The sequence below is a fragment of the Rissa tridactyla genome, chromosome 9 (genome assembly GCF_028500815.1).
Source record: "Rissa tridactyla isolate bRisTri1 chromosome 9, bRisTri1.patW.cur.20221130, whole genome shotgun sequence".
Classification (NCBI taxonomy): domain Eukaryota; kingdom Metazoa; phylum Chordata; class Aves; order Charadriiformes; family Laridae; genus Rissa; species Rissa tridactyla.
In genome coordinates, this window is record NC_071474.1 from 3,295,636 (window position 1) to 3,314,104 (window position 18,469).

The 18,469-nt window shown below is 43.6% G+C and overlaps 1 protein-coding gene across 1 annotated transcript in view; it reads left to right on the plus strand.

Moving 5' to 3' along the window:
• The window catches only part of MEGF11 (multiple EGF like domains 11), a 279,625-nt gene that overhangs the window by 246,291 nt on the left and 14,865 nt on the right, over positions 1-18,469 (plus strand). Inside the window, exons 19-22 of the mRNA XM_054214943.1 lie at positions 688-816; positions 3,364-3,492; positions 3,655-3,888; positions 10,527-10,645. Of these exons, the coding sequence (XP_054070918.1) occupies positions 688-816; positions 3,364-3,492; positions 3,655-3,888; positions 10,527-10,645 (611 nt within the window). The remainder of the gene's footprint in view (positions 1-687; positions 817-3,363; positions 3,493-3,654; positions 3,889-10,526; positions 10,646-18,469) is intronic.

An 18,469-nucleotide genomic window follows, 5' to 3' on the forward strand; every position in this document is an offset into this window, starting at 1 on the left:
AAGCCTTTCAGAGACACTGTTGTGCCAGGGAATCTGTCAAAGTATGTGCTGCTACCTCGTGTCTCTTCCAAGTATTGCGCTCTCCTCTGTAAAACCACCTGCTTCTTACTTGCGATAACTTCACATCATCCTGAAGAAAATAGCCCTGAAGCTTTTCAAGGCTTTTTTATGCTTTTGGCACTCGATAAAGGAGGGACCAATCATTTAGATTATTGATTCATTGTCAGAATTTGCACAGTCTATGTCCCTGCCTGATTTAGGAAAATGTTTGAGATTTCTCATCCTACTAGTGCCAAATCGTCAGCACTGTATGCAAGAGGAGATCAAATTCTGGTGAGCCTTTTAAGAAGGCTCTTTCACTTGCAAGTAATTGATTGATCTCTGGCCTTTTAGAGAGTTTGTGTTTAGCCATCTTCTTTCACTTCTCGAAAAAGTAGTTTGTATAGACGGGTCAAGTTTTCGTTCTTCTGAAACACTTAAGAGGCAATTCTGTAAGATATGAGAAACACTACTTCAAGAAAATTGGCTGTGTAGTATCTCTGCATTTAGACGATCAAATAAATGTTATTAAATATACAGAGGCTGAAAATCCATAGATTTATAGGCCTACATATTTTGTGCTGATAACGCATCTGAGTTTGTGTTTCAGCTTATTTCTTAGCCTTTCCTTATTCTGATTCCTGAAAGGTTGCCCAGCTGCTTTTTATGGAAAAAACTGTGCCAATGTTTGTCAGTGTCAGAACGGGGCGGACTGTGACCACATCACTGGCCAGTGCACCTGCCGGACTGGGTTTACAGGCAAACAATGTGAGCAAAGTAAGTAGCAACATGACTTCATTTTTCTCTTTCCCCGAGGGGTGGGGTGGGTAGTATTTCAGAATTCTTTGCAGAAATAGGCTCTTAAATGAGGTGTTGATGTCAGCAAGAAAGTAACCCTGGGCACCGTATATAATCCACAGGGAGAAGAAGGCATCTCTGGAAAGCTGGACAGTCTGTTTAAGCATTAAAAAATACAGTGAATCCCCTGCAAATTAGGCCTTTCCATTCCCAGCCTAATGTTAGGTGAGATAAAAGCAAGTCACTACACTCAGAGCTGACTGGATGTAGCCTTCCGAACAACTTGTACCTAATTAATAGAAGAACACAAGCTGCATTATGCCTTGCTAACGAGAGCAGCAGCATCAGGTTTCCCTGGGCACGAAGGAAGACAAAAGGGTTAAAAGAAAGAAGTCCTTTGTGCTCTCTGCCTTCCAAGGAATATTGGGGCTTTCTTGCAGAGGTTGTTATGCTATAGACATGGGACCAAATAAAGATTCATCTTTATAATGAAAACAGATCAAGGGAAAAAGAAGTTGCTTGCCATTTTTGGAAGGATCTGTGTTTAACTTGAGTAGCGAGCAAGTGTTTAACAATGAACTTCAATTACCTTGGAAGGGGACCGGCATATCTTACTGTAATTGTTGTCAGTGTCGTGCTGGCATATTTAGCACACTGTGCCAAATGGCTTCTTTTAAGAACAAAGAATCAGGGCAGTGGAAACTGTATGTGCTGTAGTTAAATAATTACTTGTTTGTCCAGCATAGTAAATCAAAAGAAAATTCCCAAACACTTATTTGGATTCTAAGTGCAGGGTGAAATCTATCTCACCTTACCAAAGCATTAATTCCCCAGGGTTTCTTTTCTTTTTTTGTCAGTAAGATAATACAGGTAACTTTCCTGCTAGATTTGCAAGTGAAAGGCCTGCCTCAGAGCTTCTCAACTGTAGCTTACTGCATGGATCTTTATGAAAGAATTTGTACACGTAACTAAATTCATGAACATCTTTTCTTTTTGCGCATAGTTGCATTCAGCAAAGCATGTATCTCAGGAACAAATTTGCATGCTCATGTGGGGATTACATATGGCCCCGCTGTAACTCGCTAAGTGGCCAACTTAGTGTGAATTTGTGTACGCCCTCACTGCAACAATAAATAAAGTAGGAAACTAAAAAGTTCCATAGAAGAACTGCATTGTAGCAGATTTTATACAAGAAGCTACATTTATAATTTGACCTCTGTACAAAGCCTGAGGCTTTTTTTTTCTGTCCAAACTATGAATTTGTTTATTTATTTGTTTTTCTACTATTTAATCTAAAAGTATCTCTTCATTAAGACTCCTTCCTTCTCCAATTCCTGCTGATTGGGCAGTCACACCGCATTGCAGATGAAGTGCCTGAATGCAGACATCATTTCTGTGGTGCAGTCCAAAAACTTAGGCCTTATTCATTTTAAGTAGGTCACAGGTTAATATCAGAATGAGCATTAATTGTAATAATTTTATTTTTCCTTGTTTGGAGACCTGCAGATGAAAGAAAAAGATACAACTTTAATATGCCCTGCAAATCATTATAAAGATACTGGCTGCTGTTCATTACTTAATATTAAATTTTGGCTACTAGAAGTTACTCGAGACTGACGTTGGGAAGGTTTCATCATGCTATGCAAAACACTTGCAGTGACACACCAGAAGACACATTTTAAAACAAACAATATATATTCTAAAGAATCATAGCAAGTGTGCATGCATTCAATAAAGTGTCTTCTCCACAGGAATAAGTGGGATGTGACAGACATTGTTTCTTTCAATTTATTATTGAATAGTGCCTCAAGAAGTATAGTAAGCTGCCTACAGATTTATTGTAATAGCCCATCATGGTAATTGTATGAATAAATTTCTCAGCTGGACATTCAATCATTTTGTCTTTGATAGAAATACAAAGATGGGATAGGAATTCCTTCTGTGTTAGGAATCCTAATACAGAAGCAGAGCAAATCAAACCATTTGGATGCTCAATTTTGTAATTTCAGCTACAATGTTATGTTCATCTTCTAGCACTAGTAGGGATAAATATGAAAGCATGTGGGATTTGTTTGGTAAAAGTCTATTGTGTTCATGTAACACACATAATGGTACATTAAAACTTTCCTTTGAAACTACCCCCATGAAAAACAGCCATGCAGAGTTGGTGGAGAATGCTGTGCTCTTTCGAGATGTCGTCCACAGCTTCTGAGCTCATGCCCTGTTACATTCTGTACGTTTGTAATATATATCAAGCCTTTTAAAGTCTCTGTACTTATTATTAGTTTCATCCTTGTGAAGTCTTGTATGACTTTTCTAGAAAGTTACCGCTTAATAAGTAATACCCCAAATTGTACATTAAATACATGTATCTCCTGCTTTAAAATAATAATAATCTAAGACTAGGGTGTTATCCTAGAGATGCTGAAACCAGGGAGACTTTTCTACTGAATTTTCCACGGCAAGTGTTTCACCCATTCCTGAATAAAAGTAGAATTCTTTCCAGTCTTTTTCTTTGCTTCCCAGAGTGCTCCCCAGGAACATTTGGTTATGGCTGCAAACAACTGTGCGAATGCATGAATAATGCTACATGTGACCATGTCACCGGTACTTGCTACTGCAGTCCGGGCTTCAAAGGAATCCGATGTGATCAAGGTACGGTGAAAGTCTATCTGTAAATTCTCTCTCTCTTTCTCTCTGTCTCTCTCTTTTTCTCTCTCTCTCCCCCTCCAATTATGTACTTGCTTTTAAAAAATAGTATTTCAAAAATGAAATGCACGATTCAATTTACAGTGTGTTATGAATTACTTTTAACAGCGGCTCTTATGATGGAAGAATTAAACCCCTATACTAAAATTAGCCCTGCTCTTGGATCAGAGAGGCACTCAGTGGGAGCAATCATTGGAATTATTATTCTCCTTCTAATTATTATGGTCTTGCTGGCACTGTTTGTGTGGTATCGACGGAAACAGAAGGAGAAGGGCCATGACATGCCAAGTGTATCTTATACTCCAGCCATGAGGATGACTAATACAGATTACTCACTTTCTGGTAAGGGTCTTTTCATGTTAATCAAATATAGACTCCTATTCCTGTATGTTGGGGAAATAAAAGCTTCTGTGATGTATAACATGCGTTACTGAGCCTCAAAAATAATGACACTTCCGTCCTTCCCCTGAATACCATGATCTTTTAACGCTTAACAGCGACAGGAAAGCGAATATAACTTAAAACTGATTTAAGCTGCTTTATACACGAAAGTTTACTTAACGTGACACAGGATATACCTGGATGAGAAATATGCGGCATGGAATACATCAGGTCCATTTCTTTAAATCGGCTGCATTCCTATTGCAGTGCAGAGAAGTTTTCCCTTTGTGAAACCTTCAGAAGACGACTTATTTCTGCTTGAGGAATGGGATTGGCTGGGGTCAGTCATAAGGTTTTCTTTTTGTCTATGTTGCAGTTTGTGATTTGAGGCATCCTATTCATTGTCACTTTCTTCTGTGTGCGGACCAGGCCCCATCGTCTAGACAGCTGGTGCGAATTTCTTCACAGGAGCTGATGAAAGCAGGACAGAGGAAGAGGAAGGCTCTTTAACATCAAAAAAATGTCATACTGAGATCACATTTCTTACTTCTTTCTATCTTCTGCTGCTGCTATGGAGGACAGCTTTTCCTGACAGATTGGCTAAACTTTGGGGGATGTGATCTCCTTTTTAACGCTGTCGTTCTTCTTCATTCCTCTATGGCCAATATCAGATAGGATGCCAGACAGGAGATAGCTTTACTTCCTTCTTGTTTCCTCCGATCTGCCTCTGGTGGTGATCTCCTCTGGGCTTGCCACCCTCTGACTGCGCTTTGCTTCTTCACTTCCCTTTAAATGGCTGAAACGATAAGTCTGAGTGCATACAAGCTTCTGAAATGGGCAGAAGTTTGCCCAGCATTGCTGCTTTCCCAGTCCCACGTTGCCTGTTTCTTTCTGCTTTCTAGTCTAAATGCAGGAGCCACTTTTTGCTGGCCCTGACTTGGCTCGTGGGCTGTCTCGGGGTGGCATGGCTGGAAGCTTCATTCTGGACTTCCCTGCACAGGATGCACCTGGAAGGAGCCTCTCCCACGAAGCCATGGATATTACTGCCTGGCTACGGCTGGGACTTAATCAAGGAGCTTCTCTCATGGCACCACGACGTCAGTCCTACTATCAGGGGCACGGTTTCCTGCGATGGGATATCACACGTCAGGGGCCATCTGATGAACACCATTGACTAAACTCATATTTAGACCACTCAGGCCTATACTAGAGCATTCCTTATTCTGATAGCTGTGAGATAGGGGAAAAAATCAGCCTTGGACCTCCTCCCATTGCCTCTTGTTTTTGAATTTTAGCTCTTGCTTAAGCTGCCCATTTGGGTAAGAAATGTTTGAAAATGTTGCCAGAGAGGGCTCTTCTGATCCTTGGCTAGTTGCCTGCACAATTTGGCCTGAAATTTGTCATTTCAACATCATTTGAAGAGCCAGACCATGAACATGCAAAAGACAACTGTGGCACATCTCAGCAGCAGCGAGGCTCCAAGTTCCAAGAGAGCAGATCACAGCTGCTGGCATGGACAAATGTTCGGAACTTTTCAGCGATCCATTTCTTTCCTGGTGGCACTTTATCCATTTATTTACAAAGCCTGCTACACCTCATTTACTTCTGTGCTTTTCTAGTTAATGTATGTATAACCCAGCATGTTTAAGAGGTACGACTTACAAATTTGAAAATAAGGAGAGGAATATTGCTGAGGTTGGGAGTTCCTGACTGGAGTAGTTGAGCTTCTCCTTTCAGAAAAGGGAACAAAAATCCCCACTTGTTTTTCCTCCGTATTTTACCATGAATGGAGACTTCCCAATCGACCTGATCGTATCCCAGTCTGGCACTCTGCAAGAAGTCCAAAAAAAGGCTAATGCTGAGAAAGGATACTCTCATCCTTCAAAGTTAATGTAGACAGATGACTTTCCTCCTCAGCCACAGAGAGAAAGCCGTTACGTTGGAAGACTTTGGTAGCCCAGGACTGTCCTTGCAGGTTATGTCTTTGTGGGTATTGCATCTCCCTATGCAATGTTCTTCACTTTCCTTTCAGGTGCAACCTGTCCCAGAGCTCCTGATGCCACATGATACTTAAGTACTTGAGGGAAAACTACTTTGGGGATGGCTGAATTTCTGGATACATCATAATTATTTGAGGGATCACATCCTTCAGCTGCATTGAACCTGGGATCTCTTCTGGTCCTCGGGCAATGACAGTGAATTTAATTCTTGCCCTTGTGGCATTGCTGCTCTGCGTCAAATCAGTTTGTAAAAAACCTGAAGTGTCAGGTCCTTGCAGTCCTGCACAGCACCAGGTCAGTGAATTTGTATGGGCTTCTCTAGAAAGAAATTGGATAATGTCTCCTTCCTGTTCATCTCAATCAGTGATGGGGATGCAGACACTGGGCCTTTTCTTTCTTCTTCTTTCTTCTTTCTTTTATTTGTGCAGTCCTTGTAGCAATATAAATTTTATGACTCAGGAAGCTGCAGCTGAGTGGGGTCAGCCATCTCTTTCTGGAGGTCACAAGAACAGTTTTCTTCCTGCCTCCGCCTTGAAAAGCTCTGCTATCTGAGCTTGCAGAGGAAGACTGAAGAATCTAGAAATCATGCTGGTCCATCTTCATCTCATTATAAAATTGTCTGCAGGTATCAGCATTGTTTCAAGTTTTGGTCTTTCTGTTAGAAAGGCTTTACAAATTCTAGACAAGGGCTTCTGAAAGCTCCCTTCCAAATTCTGACTGTCCTCCAGTACATTCTCCTACTGAAACTTTCTACCCATCAGTAACCTTCCCAGCTTTGGCCCTACCAATGCTGTTTTCAGCCTTTTGCTTCCATAGAGCAGAAAGACAGCTAAAGGTGCTGACGTGCGTCTTCCCCAGCAGAAAATGGGGAGATGGATACTGAGACAAGATCACAGATAAGAAACAGAGACTCCTAGCATGGCTGGATGGCAAGAACAACGCATGTGTATCTAAGTGCCTGTGTGCATTTGTGCGTTGCAGCGGATGCTGAAGGACAGCAGCAATATTACATAGAGGTAATAGGGATTTCAGCCTTCACCTGGAGTTTTGTATGTGGATTAAGGACAGAATACTATGCAGAGGTACTTGTCCAATTAATATAATCCCATGTAAAGCCATGGACTTTGGCAGGAATTCCACCTGAACCATGACTGCAGCATCCAGCCCTGTTATGGCTAACCTGAATCACCGCTGTTGCTATTTTGCTTGTTTACTCTTGTTAGGGTAGTGGTGGTGTTGTTTCTGAATAGAGTCACATATGCACATCCCTAGGCTCCTGGAGGCAGTAATTTCTTTCAGCACATTAGTTTATTTCTGGAGGATGTTTTTGGTCTTTACGTCTTCGGCTGTTCTGATGCCGATAATCCCTGCATATGCGTGAGAGAGATTATAAGGAAGGGGAACCCCCTGGGCAGCCCCTAGACTCTTTTGCATTCGTGGATGAAGGATGTGGCAGCAAAACACACACTCTGCCCAGCAGCCAGTGGGAAAGGAGACCACCCATGCTGGGAGAGCTTAACCACAGCACATGGATTTGAGAGCAGACTTTCCCAAATAAGCCTGAAATCAAAGTGGTGCTCCCCAGCATGAGAACGGTACATTGCATCCAACAAAAGAGTTTAAAATGCAGGTTGTATAATTCAAAGAGATGGGGACAGAAGGGAAAACTACGCAGTAGTACTGGAGAGCAGCAGAGATTTCTTTTCAGGACTTTCACAAAGACTTGGTTATGGGCTGACATGATGCTTGAGGTTTCATCAAGGTCTTAACAAACTTTCTGATATGGGTGAATCCTATGCTGAGAGCCAAAACCTAAGCAAAGCTCAATACAAATAGAGCATCGTGGATCCTGCAGCCTAGACATGACATTTACAGAAATATCTGCAGATGCATAGTAGGAGGTGGCAAAGCGAACCCTCCTGCTCGGAGTCTTCAGCCACCCTACTGACACTCTGCCTGGCTGGAGAAGATCCACACAAAAAGAAGAAAAAAACAGTTCCATTTTGCAGCTTGAGATATCTGGGTTTGTATTTACTGCAGAGTGCTTGCTTATTCCCTTTTTTCACGGTTGGCCTTGTGCCCAGTTTCCACACTACGCTGTCCTGCTGCTGCTGCGGGATGGGGACCGGTGCTCTTTGTGTCACCTCACAGCCCTGGCTCGGAGCAGAAGCTCGGTCTTTCAAGTGATAGAGCCCTCTGGCCTTCATCCAGACCTCATAGGTCTTCCCCTGGAGCACAGCCTCAGGCTTGAGGGGCTTGCGGCAGGACTCTGCCATTATGGATCCGGTCGCGGGACTGATCTCCCCGTGTTAACATTAACATAACCTTTGGGGATTTTTCTTTTGTTTTATTTTAAATCATTCCTTTTAGGCATTTAAGTCTTTGCTTACTGTTCAGAGCAGAATAAAATTTTCATGTTTGGGAAGAGAGGGGTTTTTGTGGGTTGTATTTTCTTTTTTTTTTTTTTTTTTTAACTGGGATAGCATTAGATTTGAATTTGATGTATTTCCAGCCAGCAGTTATAAGAGCTTCATGAATAAATGTGTAGAAAATGGACTGTGCTATCAAGGTAAATCAGCCTGGGTGGGTACTTAAGTATCGACCAAATGGAACTGTGTAGAAGGAGTAATTCTGAGTACATGGTGCTGCATGCAATGAAGGAAGAAAAGATTTTTGGTGATGCAGACTTGTGTATGAGCTCAGATTCATTAATTCAGCTGTGCTAAGTAGTAGGGCAGTCTGTTAGACTTTCCTTCAGCTCATTTCAGGTACACGAAACAAGCTATGGCCAGATAAGCTGGGTGTGAACTTGTAACGCGTCAGCTGGCTCACAGTAACGTCGGTATGCGCCCTCTTATCTCACAGCAGAGGCAGTGGACCATGCCTCCCTTCCTTCGAGCTGGTCCTTCTTGCCCGCAGCTGAGCGAGGACATGACAGATAAGGGAAGGGGGAGGCAGAGCTGAGAGATGGCGTGACTCAGCCATCAACACTCACCTACAAAGCAGACAGACATGGATTCAAGCGTCTATATTTAACTGGGACCGCAGGTCGTGAGACGGGTGGATGAGCTCTGCGCCCCTGCTGAGCTGCCAGACCCTCATTAGCAGGTTCAAGGCTGTATGTGAGCAGCTGTGTTTGGGATGGGCATACGCTGATGGCCGTGGTTGGGTACCAGCCCCAGTTCTCATTTGCAGACCCCAAGGGATACCTGCTTCGTTTTAATTCTATTGCAAATATCACAGAGTTATAGTTAGGGGAGATGGCAAAGTCCTGGCAGGCTGCCTGCTGTGCGGAGCAGTGGCTAGCTAAAAGAAGTTAAATGCGAAGACTTTAATTGTGGAATCACATCCTGATCTGAGATACTTTGTTAGCAATAACCTCTGAAAACAGCTAGGGCTAAAAGGCTCTGCACTTGCTACAAAATAGAGCTGACCTCAAAAATTGCTCTGTGTGTTTCAACAGAAAATAAATGCTCGGTCAGATATGCATGTGCCTGTGCGATTCCCTTTCTCAGCTGTGTGCCACGGCACTTCTGTAATAGACACCCTGCAGATAAAACCACTTATTTGAAACAGGATATTTTGCACTAAATTAAGCTAAATCTAGATCTCCACAAGATGTCAGCAAAGCAAAGTGCATGTTCACAGGAATGCAGCCGCAGAGGGCAAGGAGAGGTGGCTGATGGTGAGTGGGGCCCTGTCCCTCCTCGCCCATCTGCTGCCGGCCTTCATTAAAGATCTCCAGTGATGGGGACAAGCAGCCACCCCAGCACTTCATTACCCTTTCCATGTGAAGATGCTTCCTATAACTAACCTTTCCGCCTAGAACTTAAGCCCATGGTTTATTAAAACTAACCCGTTCATTTACTTCTTACAGGGCTTGGCTGTTTAAATGATGCTGCTTCAGTTTAAGTTTTTCACTCCTTCTTCTGATGGTACTTCAAAATACTTATCAATTTATTGCTAAACTGGAACTGGATTGGGATTGATGTTTTCATTAGAACTGCCAGTATAAATATGATGTCTTTCTGGGTAAATTATTTTGTTTGGTAAATGTGTTCCTAAGTTAAAGTGAGGAAATAGATAAAATGTCTTTAAGTGTAACGATGTGATTGCCCAAGTTTGCCTTTCAGTGCCACAGCTTTCTTTTTTCCTAAACCTTTGCACCTTGATTTCTAACATTAACTACCTTTTTTGTAACAAAAATAGTTTTAATTAACTGTTTCATAACCACAAGGGTTATGCTCATTAGTAGCTCTTATACATGTTTAAGGAAGAAACTGTTTTGCAGAGCATCCATCTCCTGAGTTTTGCATTTCTTCCCTTATCTGCGAAGCAGCTGGACTGTCAGGAATTACACTTCTAAGATCTTCAAAAAGATAAAACTGTGCTAATTAAATATTTCACTTTTTTATCTTAATGTTAATAGCCAAGAGCTTCACACCACGGTAAAGCAGGATAGATTTTATCTGGACATGTTTCGTAACACCCAGTAGTCTAACAAAGTTTTCTATACTAGATTGTCTCTAGCATGTTTTCGGTTTCTTAAGAATCATTATGGCTTCCAAAGTATTTTGTGATGACTTGTTTTCTTCCCAGATGTATCTCAAGGTAGCGGCAGCGTACATTGTTTTTCCAATCCAAGCTACCACACTCTCTCATGTGGTGTGACTTCACGCTTCTTTACCAGTAATCTGGATGGAAACAGCTCCAGTAAGGTAGATATTACCCCACCCCACCGTAGCAATGTTCTTATCAGTTCAAGGAAATCAACCAAAGCAATGCCTGTTGGGTCCTGCTGTCTGCCAGCATTATTTTAGAGTCCAGCCTAGCAGTTCCTGACGTCGTAGCTCTAACAGACACTAAAAGGTCTGCTTTCCCCTGTGTGTGTCTTCATAACCTGTGTGTGGTAATTGGAGTTTCAGCACATGCCTGTCTGGGTCAATAAGCCTCGGTGTCTTTGCAACTATAAGGTATGTTTGCTTCTCAGAAAAGATAAATAACGAGGTAATTGTAATTCTCCAATAATATATCAAAAGTAAATCAATGAAGCATTAAGTCAGTAATCTAACTTTGCTATATCATTGTTTCCCAGCTCAGTAGACACACAAATTTCCTGCTGACACAGACAAGCGAATAGATGCAAGAAGGCATCTAGCACGCTTCTGAGCACTGTTCTTGTCTGGGGGCATTCTGAGAGCTCTGCTGTCACTTATGCCTCTCCAGCAGAGCTATTCAGGCTGTATTGCTCGAACATCCAGGAGTATCTTACTTATCACATGTTCTAGTGATTCCCTAGGACCGTGCATGGACTACACTATTACTCAGTTCACCACTTTAGCAATAGATTTAGATATGGTAAATGGTAAGACAGCTCTTCCTTGAGAGCCTTAATCAGCCAAGGTGGGGCAAAGGGTAGGGAGCAGAGGGAAAAGGAAATGCGATTGGTTTCATCAAGGCTGTCAGCTTTAAAAATGATGGTACTTGCAGGCTGTGTCATCTTAATCCAAATGTAGCTCTGCTAACTGGAAAGCCATGACAACAAGATTAATGCAAAAAAGACCCTATTCTACGAGATGGGGTATGCAAAAGTATTTCTGCATGTGGTCCTGTAAGTCATTTCTTGGTTATTAAAAGAAAATCTCATTATAATGTAATAAAAGGGCTGGCTCCAGAGATTTCTCAAAGAAAAGTTTAGACAGATGTGTAAATATGTTTTCCGATATAGATGGTCCCCTTGCATCATGCGTTTTTGTTCACCAAATTGAAAGTGCAAATGCTCATAATGTCAAATCCAGCATGAGCACCGTGAGTGCGGGTCTGGACCACTAATCTTATTGCAGTAATTTAAATGAATTCAGAAAAGGTCAAAGCAAGCACCTATCTTGATTTCCTAGCCTGCAGTGCCATCTCGTCACAAAGCTACTTTAAACAGTAAGCTGCCGAAAAGGTTTAAAATCCAAGAGATGCGTTTGGGCTAGTCTGGAAGCTGCTTGCCTTGCTGCAGTGCTGGCTATCAGTAGTCGGTCAGCAGGTTGTCCCGATGTTCAAAAGAGGAAAAACAATGGATCTGGTATTTTCAGGGCACTTATCAGAATATATGGTCTGACTTTTCCTTTAGATCTGCCACCACCTTACTTATTCATGAGAATGCTTTGCAGTGCTGAATAGCTGAGGATGGCCAAAAATATTCTGCTTCTGTCTATGCAGTTCTCCAGCCAAGTAAGACAAAAGAGCATATAAAGCCCCTAATGGCTGCCTTAACGAGTTTCATTTCCAAATCGGTTTGTCTGGTGCCATTCCCACTTTCTGCAGGGAAATGTGCACAAGTTGTACTTGGAGGATTCATTTCTTTATAGTGCCAGCTGGGGTCACAAAGGAACCGGTGCAGATACAAAATGAAAAAAATGGCAGAGGAATCTCTGAACTGCTGAGCCGGAGTCCTGGCTGGATTATCCTCCCTGTGCTCAAAGGAGATGATGCCTTGAGGCGATGGACTGGAGCCATTCCTCTATCGCTTCTTTCAGAGAGACAGCTTGGGCAAAGGTACAAAGAGAGGGCAACGGGGAGATGCTGCTCCAGTTTGAGAAGGCTTTCTCTCTCCTGTGCTCCCCCTGCCCCTCTCGGCCTCTTTTCTCTTTTTGTGTCTTATTTTGTCTTTTCTCTCCTCTTCCCTTGGTGTGTTCTCCACTCTATTATCTTCCCTGTTTCCTCTCATATCCATTTTCCTGTTCCCTTTTCTCCCCCAACCATACATGTATTCTTTCTGTTTTCCTTGCTGCCGTCTCTGTGTTCCCCTCCCAGCGCTGTACCGGCTCAGCAGGGGCCAGGCTGGCTGCGGGCACCGAGCACAGCTGCCCTACGCTGTTGGCTGCATTTACTGACCCTACTGCTGTTATCAGTGCGCGTGGTGGGTACTTCACTAGGGAAGCAAGGCGGACAGGGATGGTTGATAGCAGAAGCCAAAAGGTCCAGCATCGCATTGAGGACCACAGTCTGTGAGTCTTCACAGGGAGGGAGCAGTGCCAGGCCTTCCCGCTTCTCTTCTAGGACTGGGGGAAGGCACCTCACCTTCTCATTTCCCCTCTGCCAGACGGATGTTTGGCCACTGGTGAGGACCCTACGCATGTCCTGAAGGTAAAAACTTTGAAGTTTCTGAGAGACAAGTATGAGTGAAGGCACTAAAATCCTCCTGGTGTATACAGGACTGGTTAGTTGTGCTAGGGGAGTGCTCGGGCTGGAACACATGCGGGCAAAAGCAAGTGGGTGGGTAAGGGGGAGCATATGAAAAGAGACTAAAAAAAGGCTTGGCTTCTTTTATCTAGCAAAATGAACGCTGAGAGGGAGTATGATTGCCATCTATAAATACAACGAGGTAAACACTAGGAGGGAGAAGAGCTATTTAAGTTAGATGACAGAGCTGGCACAAGAACAAATGAGGATGAACTGGCCATGAATGCATCGAAGCTGGAAATTAGATTTCTAACATCAGATCGGTGAGATTTTGGAATAGCTTCCCAGTAAGACTAATGGGACAAAGAAATCTGATTACTGTTAAAATGGAGCTTGATCAGCTATCTAAGTGATTATATGCCTGAGTGTTTGCAGTAAAAGGCGGCTGGACTCAGGGACTCGGCGATCAAAGCCCTTCCAGCCCTGCGTCCCTGGAGCCTGCCCCGGCTGCCCGCAGGAGGTGGTAGGGCTGAGCTGTGGCTCTGTGCGAGGGCCAGGAGTACGGCGCTACATCTCTGGGCTTAAGGAGGAGGCAGAGGCTCCTGCATCTCAGTTTTTAACTACCAGCACCTTGCTACAAGTAAATGCTCTTCCTGTGTGAGTGAGCTTGCAAACTCAGCTTGGCTGAGATGCTGGCCCCATTGAAGTCAGTAAATATTTTACTATCAGTTTAAGTGAAGGCAAAGTTTGACCTTTGCTTATTAGCTCCTATGAGTAGGTTTTCCCTTTATTCTTACAACATGTGCAGCAGCAAATAATAACCGTGCTGCAAGTTACCAAGGAGCATCATACATGAACTCAAGTGAAACTGTGCCATAGAATTACTGCACCAAAACACACATGAAGTGCGTAACTAGAGTTACACACTTACCTCCACTTACTGCCTTCACACCAGAGCTGTCATTGCTTGCGTTAGAGGCCAGATTTTCAGATGCTGAAGACCTGTTTTGCTCAGAGGGAGTTCGGTGGGACCATTCACAGAACCACTCAGTGCTTCAATACCAGCCCCATATTTGAGTTTTTGTGTTGTGTATGAATGGAGGAATATAGCTCCCCTTTACAAAAGGCTGCAAAACTGTGTGAAAAATACTCTGTCTAAAGCGTGAGGCTGCCACAGTGGTATGCCATGAGCAAATGGAGGATTCTCACCTTTGCAGAGCTCTTAATTCCACCCTTACTCCCTACCAAAAGGGAGCAGCCTTGCAGCTAGAGCCCAGGTGTTGCTGATTTCTACAGACATCACAAAAATCAACTGCTATTAGCTGTCCTGAGTTTTTAAAGCCAGCAGATTCACATCTATTAAAGGAAGTTCTAAATTCTACTAAAGACATAAAATTAGAAACTGCAAAGCAGCGGTCACTGGAAATGGTCTGACTGGATGTCACCCAGCTCATAAAAAGGAGTTCAGCCACAGAAAGCATCATTAAAGTACCTTTGACTAAAACTTGCCCCAGAAAAAGGAAGACTGCAAATACAGAATCGCTGCGGGGTGTTCAGGATGGCCACCTAAACCTGAGGAACACGGGCTTGAGCCACAGAAACCTGAAGTCAGTAGTCAGGGAAGTTAACGGCAAAACTCTTAGCAATTGCTGACTTGGAGGATAGAGGTATGGTGGAGCCCTGCCGGTGCTGACTTCCCTAATCACCATGGGCTTCTTAGAAAACCTGAGCATTGACGAATGGCATGTTGGTGAGCAACTTGCCGCTGTGATCTAACCAGCTGGTTCAGATGGGCAGGTAATTACTTTGCTTTAATGCTAGTATCTCATTGATCTTAAAGGAAAAGTTGCTAGATATGAGATATTTTTAACCAAATTGCTACAATTACAAGCTAGGATTTTTAGTGGACAAATTTACTATGAAGTATTTTTTCCTCTAGAAAAGAAATTTGCTTCACACTAAAAATTGAAGTATCTTCTATCTTGAAAAAAAAAAAGTTAACAAATTATAGTGTGTTAAGAAATGATAGTAGCACAAAGAGACAGCTATAATCACATTTCTTCGTAATTACTGCATTCTGAAAAACTTAGAAATGTCCCCAAATCATTTCATTAAAAAAACATCAATTCTAGCCCATAGCTCTTCATGCCAAATTTTAGGTTTGTGAGCTGATCTATAAATCCTGCAAAAACACAGCTTTTAATAGCAACTCAAAGGCTTTAATAAATGTGATCTAAGTGGTACAGCTGGATTGAAAATCAGCATTTATGTTATTGTTGCAAGTTTTGAAATGAGGAAAAGAGCCATGAGCTCCACTGATGAAAGCTGACAGTGCTGTTAGTGGGGTTGTGCTGATTTAGACGGGCCGAGCGTAGGGCCAGGAACGTCGGCTTCCTTCCTCTGCGACCACATTACAAACCAATCTGCTTTTCATCGCTTGCGTGCTCTGACTGCCCCATCCATCCATACCGGCTACCTGCTGTCAGTGTTTCTGGTCCTGGTTTTGGGGGAGTACAAGGAGCCACTGAATGATAAAGAAATGACTCTTGTGTTGTCAACTGGGAGACGTCAGATGCACAGCCTGTGCCAGGAGCAAGGATGTGCAGTCACATCCACTGCTCGCAGGCAATGATTGCTTCAGAAATATTGCAGGCAACCAGCTTTATCAACTTTCTCCCTGCTCTGGGCATGTCCTTGAGGAGAGTGGCTGGTGCAAAGGTGCCTAATGAGCTGATGACACGTGTTCCCTTAGTGGGAATATACAGAGACAGAAAATGAGAAGGAACAGGACAAGGCACTAGATAGAGCTATCACTGCACTTCTGGTGCTGTCTGGCGTGAGGTTCATGGACTGTAGGGCCACAAGGGACCGTCGTGATCATCTGGCTTCGCTTCCCACACAGCGCAGGGCGCAGAACCGCCCTGAATTAATGCCTCTTTCAAGGTCAGTGCTGGTGGCTCAGCAGCGGGGGCTCTTTCATCCAGAGCCTGGCTTTCAGATGGATTTGAAATGGGCTGCTTTCAAACCCAGTGTGTATTAATCTATCTTTGTCTGTGTGTGCGCCTGTGTGTATACTTATATAAATATATATATATACACACACACACACACGCACGCGTACCTCTGTGTGTGTGTGTCATTGATGTATTCACACTGTTGCGTGTCCTGAATCTTTCTTCCAGGCTGGAGGTCAGCCCATTTGGAGCACAGTTACGTGCTTTGCAAATGATGAAACCTATTTGTGTAAAAGCTTCAGCTGAATAGCTCTAAAAATACTGTGCAGTTGCTTGTAGAGAGACGCAACATTTTGTGCATGTGTTTGCGTGCACAGCCTTTTCTCTCTGTGCTGTCTGCTGTGTCCCTGCGCAGCGATTGCACTGTGGTTTCTCCTGTGTCTGTTTAAGCCAGGGCAGATTACATAAAAACGTATCAGACGACTTTCTGCATCCTCATCAATGGAATCCAATCAGCAGGATTCAGTCAATGAGGGCAGCGTTTTGCCTCTGGTTGTTACAAATATTCACCCAAATGAAACTCAGTTTCTGCGATCAGATAAAAGCTTCTAAATGTCAATGTGCAGTTTGTAATATATAGTGTAGTTGCCCTAAAGGTGGTGCTCCTGGTAGAGAGGAGTATGTGCAGATGCTTTCCCTAGAGATAAGGGAGAGGCTGCAGAGCTCTGCAGCTTTCTCCTCAGTGCCCCAGCTTTGGGGAGCTCGCAGAGGCACGTCTGGCCGGCTGGGAGGATCCTGTTGCCCTGTTTATAGAGGAACTTTTGCTAGAGGAGGTTTCCTGACCCTAAGCCCTCCCCAGTGCGGTCACTAAGGGGCAGAGGAGCTGCATGGCTTCCCAGCTCCTCCTCCCCTTTCTCGCTCCAGCATTTCTCCTTCCTGCTGTTATTTTATATCCCAATAGACGTTTAACACATCAGTGGGGTTTTTTTGTTCCAGTTCTTAAAACCCATTATTTAAAGCTAAGCAAAAATGAATGAGAGATCAGGAAAAATGAAATGTTTTGGTAATTTTTAGTACTTTAATTTTAAATCTATTTTATAGTTAAGCATTTTCTTGTAAATACAGTAAAATAGCAGAGCTGAACCCTCTGCTACAACGGCAGGAGGCTTTCCAGTTTGGAAGCAGACACAGGAGAGCAACGATGGCATCATAGCTTTAATTTTTTAGAAACTGGGTTGGGATTTGCTCTTAAACTGACACTTTGTTGGGATCAGCTGTACTTTCAGCAGGTGTGGCTTTCGAGGGAAAAATGTTGAGGTGGAAAACTCAGCAGCGTTAGCAACTACCGTGATTCACCGACCCTCCTTGCTGGGACTCATCTGATCATAGAATCATAGAATAGTTTGGGTGGGAAGGGACCTTTAAAGGCCATCTAGTCCAAGTCCCCTGCACTGAGCAGGGACATCTTCAAGTAGATCAGGTAGCTCAGAGCCCCGTCCAACCTGATGTCGAATGTTTTCAGGCACGGGGCATCTGCCACCTCTCTGGGCAGCCCTGGCCAGTGTTTCACCACACTTGTTGTAAGATCACCAGCTGTTTTGGCTGTGGTGCCCCAGTCTAGTGGAACCATGCACCCTCAAAACAGCAGCCCCTCTCCGTTCGCTGCCACCGTAAGAGGTACTCCAGTGAGCTCACTCCAGGTCCCCAAAATCCCCATCCCTCAGGCAGACGCTGCGCTTGCCCCTTGGCATTGTGCTTAAGCGTTACTTACCTCAAGTGATGCTGCTACAAATAGCAGAAAAATGCAGAGCGTATTGACACGTGTGGTTAATGCAATAGCACCTTCTCCAGCTGGTGCCGCCGCTCTCCAGCCGCGCTGGCACGGGAGCCCCGGGCACGGAGGGCCCCGGCTGCCGCGCTGCAAGAGCTGTTTTTCCATCAGCGGCATCTGGATGGCAGCCCTGGACTCCTCTCCGTTTTTGCTGGCAGATCCGCACAGGGCTTTATGCTTCGCTATTGCCAATGTTATTTTCCTTGAATTGAGAGAAATCTCTTAGCCTTTACATCTCTTTTAACTAAATACGTAGATGTATCAGCAAACCCCCTTTGTTCCAAACAGCTCCTATCTGCATGCTTGTGTAGATGGTTTTGATCCATCCGTCTTCATTAGTTATTTTGCAGCTGCCAGCATGTCACTCCATGTGCACAGGTGTTCGAGTCGTGATTACTGGTTACTGAAGGAAATCCTGTATTTTCCAGCATGCTTGTGTTCATTGCTTGGTGAAGTGACTTTCCTTTGTGATTTTCCCTAATGCTAGTGAACAACTGTCAAATGCATACAGATAAAGGACTGAAATGGTGAGGCCAAGGTAATAGTCATCTCCCATTTTTATTCGTGACCCCATTGGGCTGAAG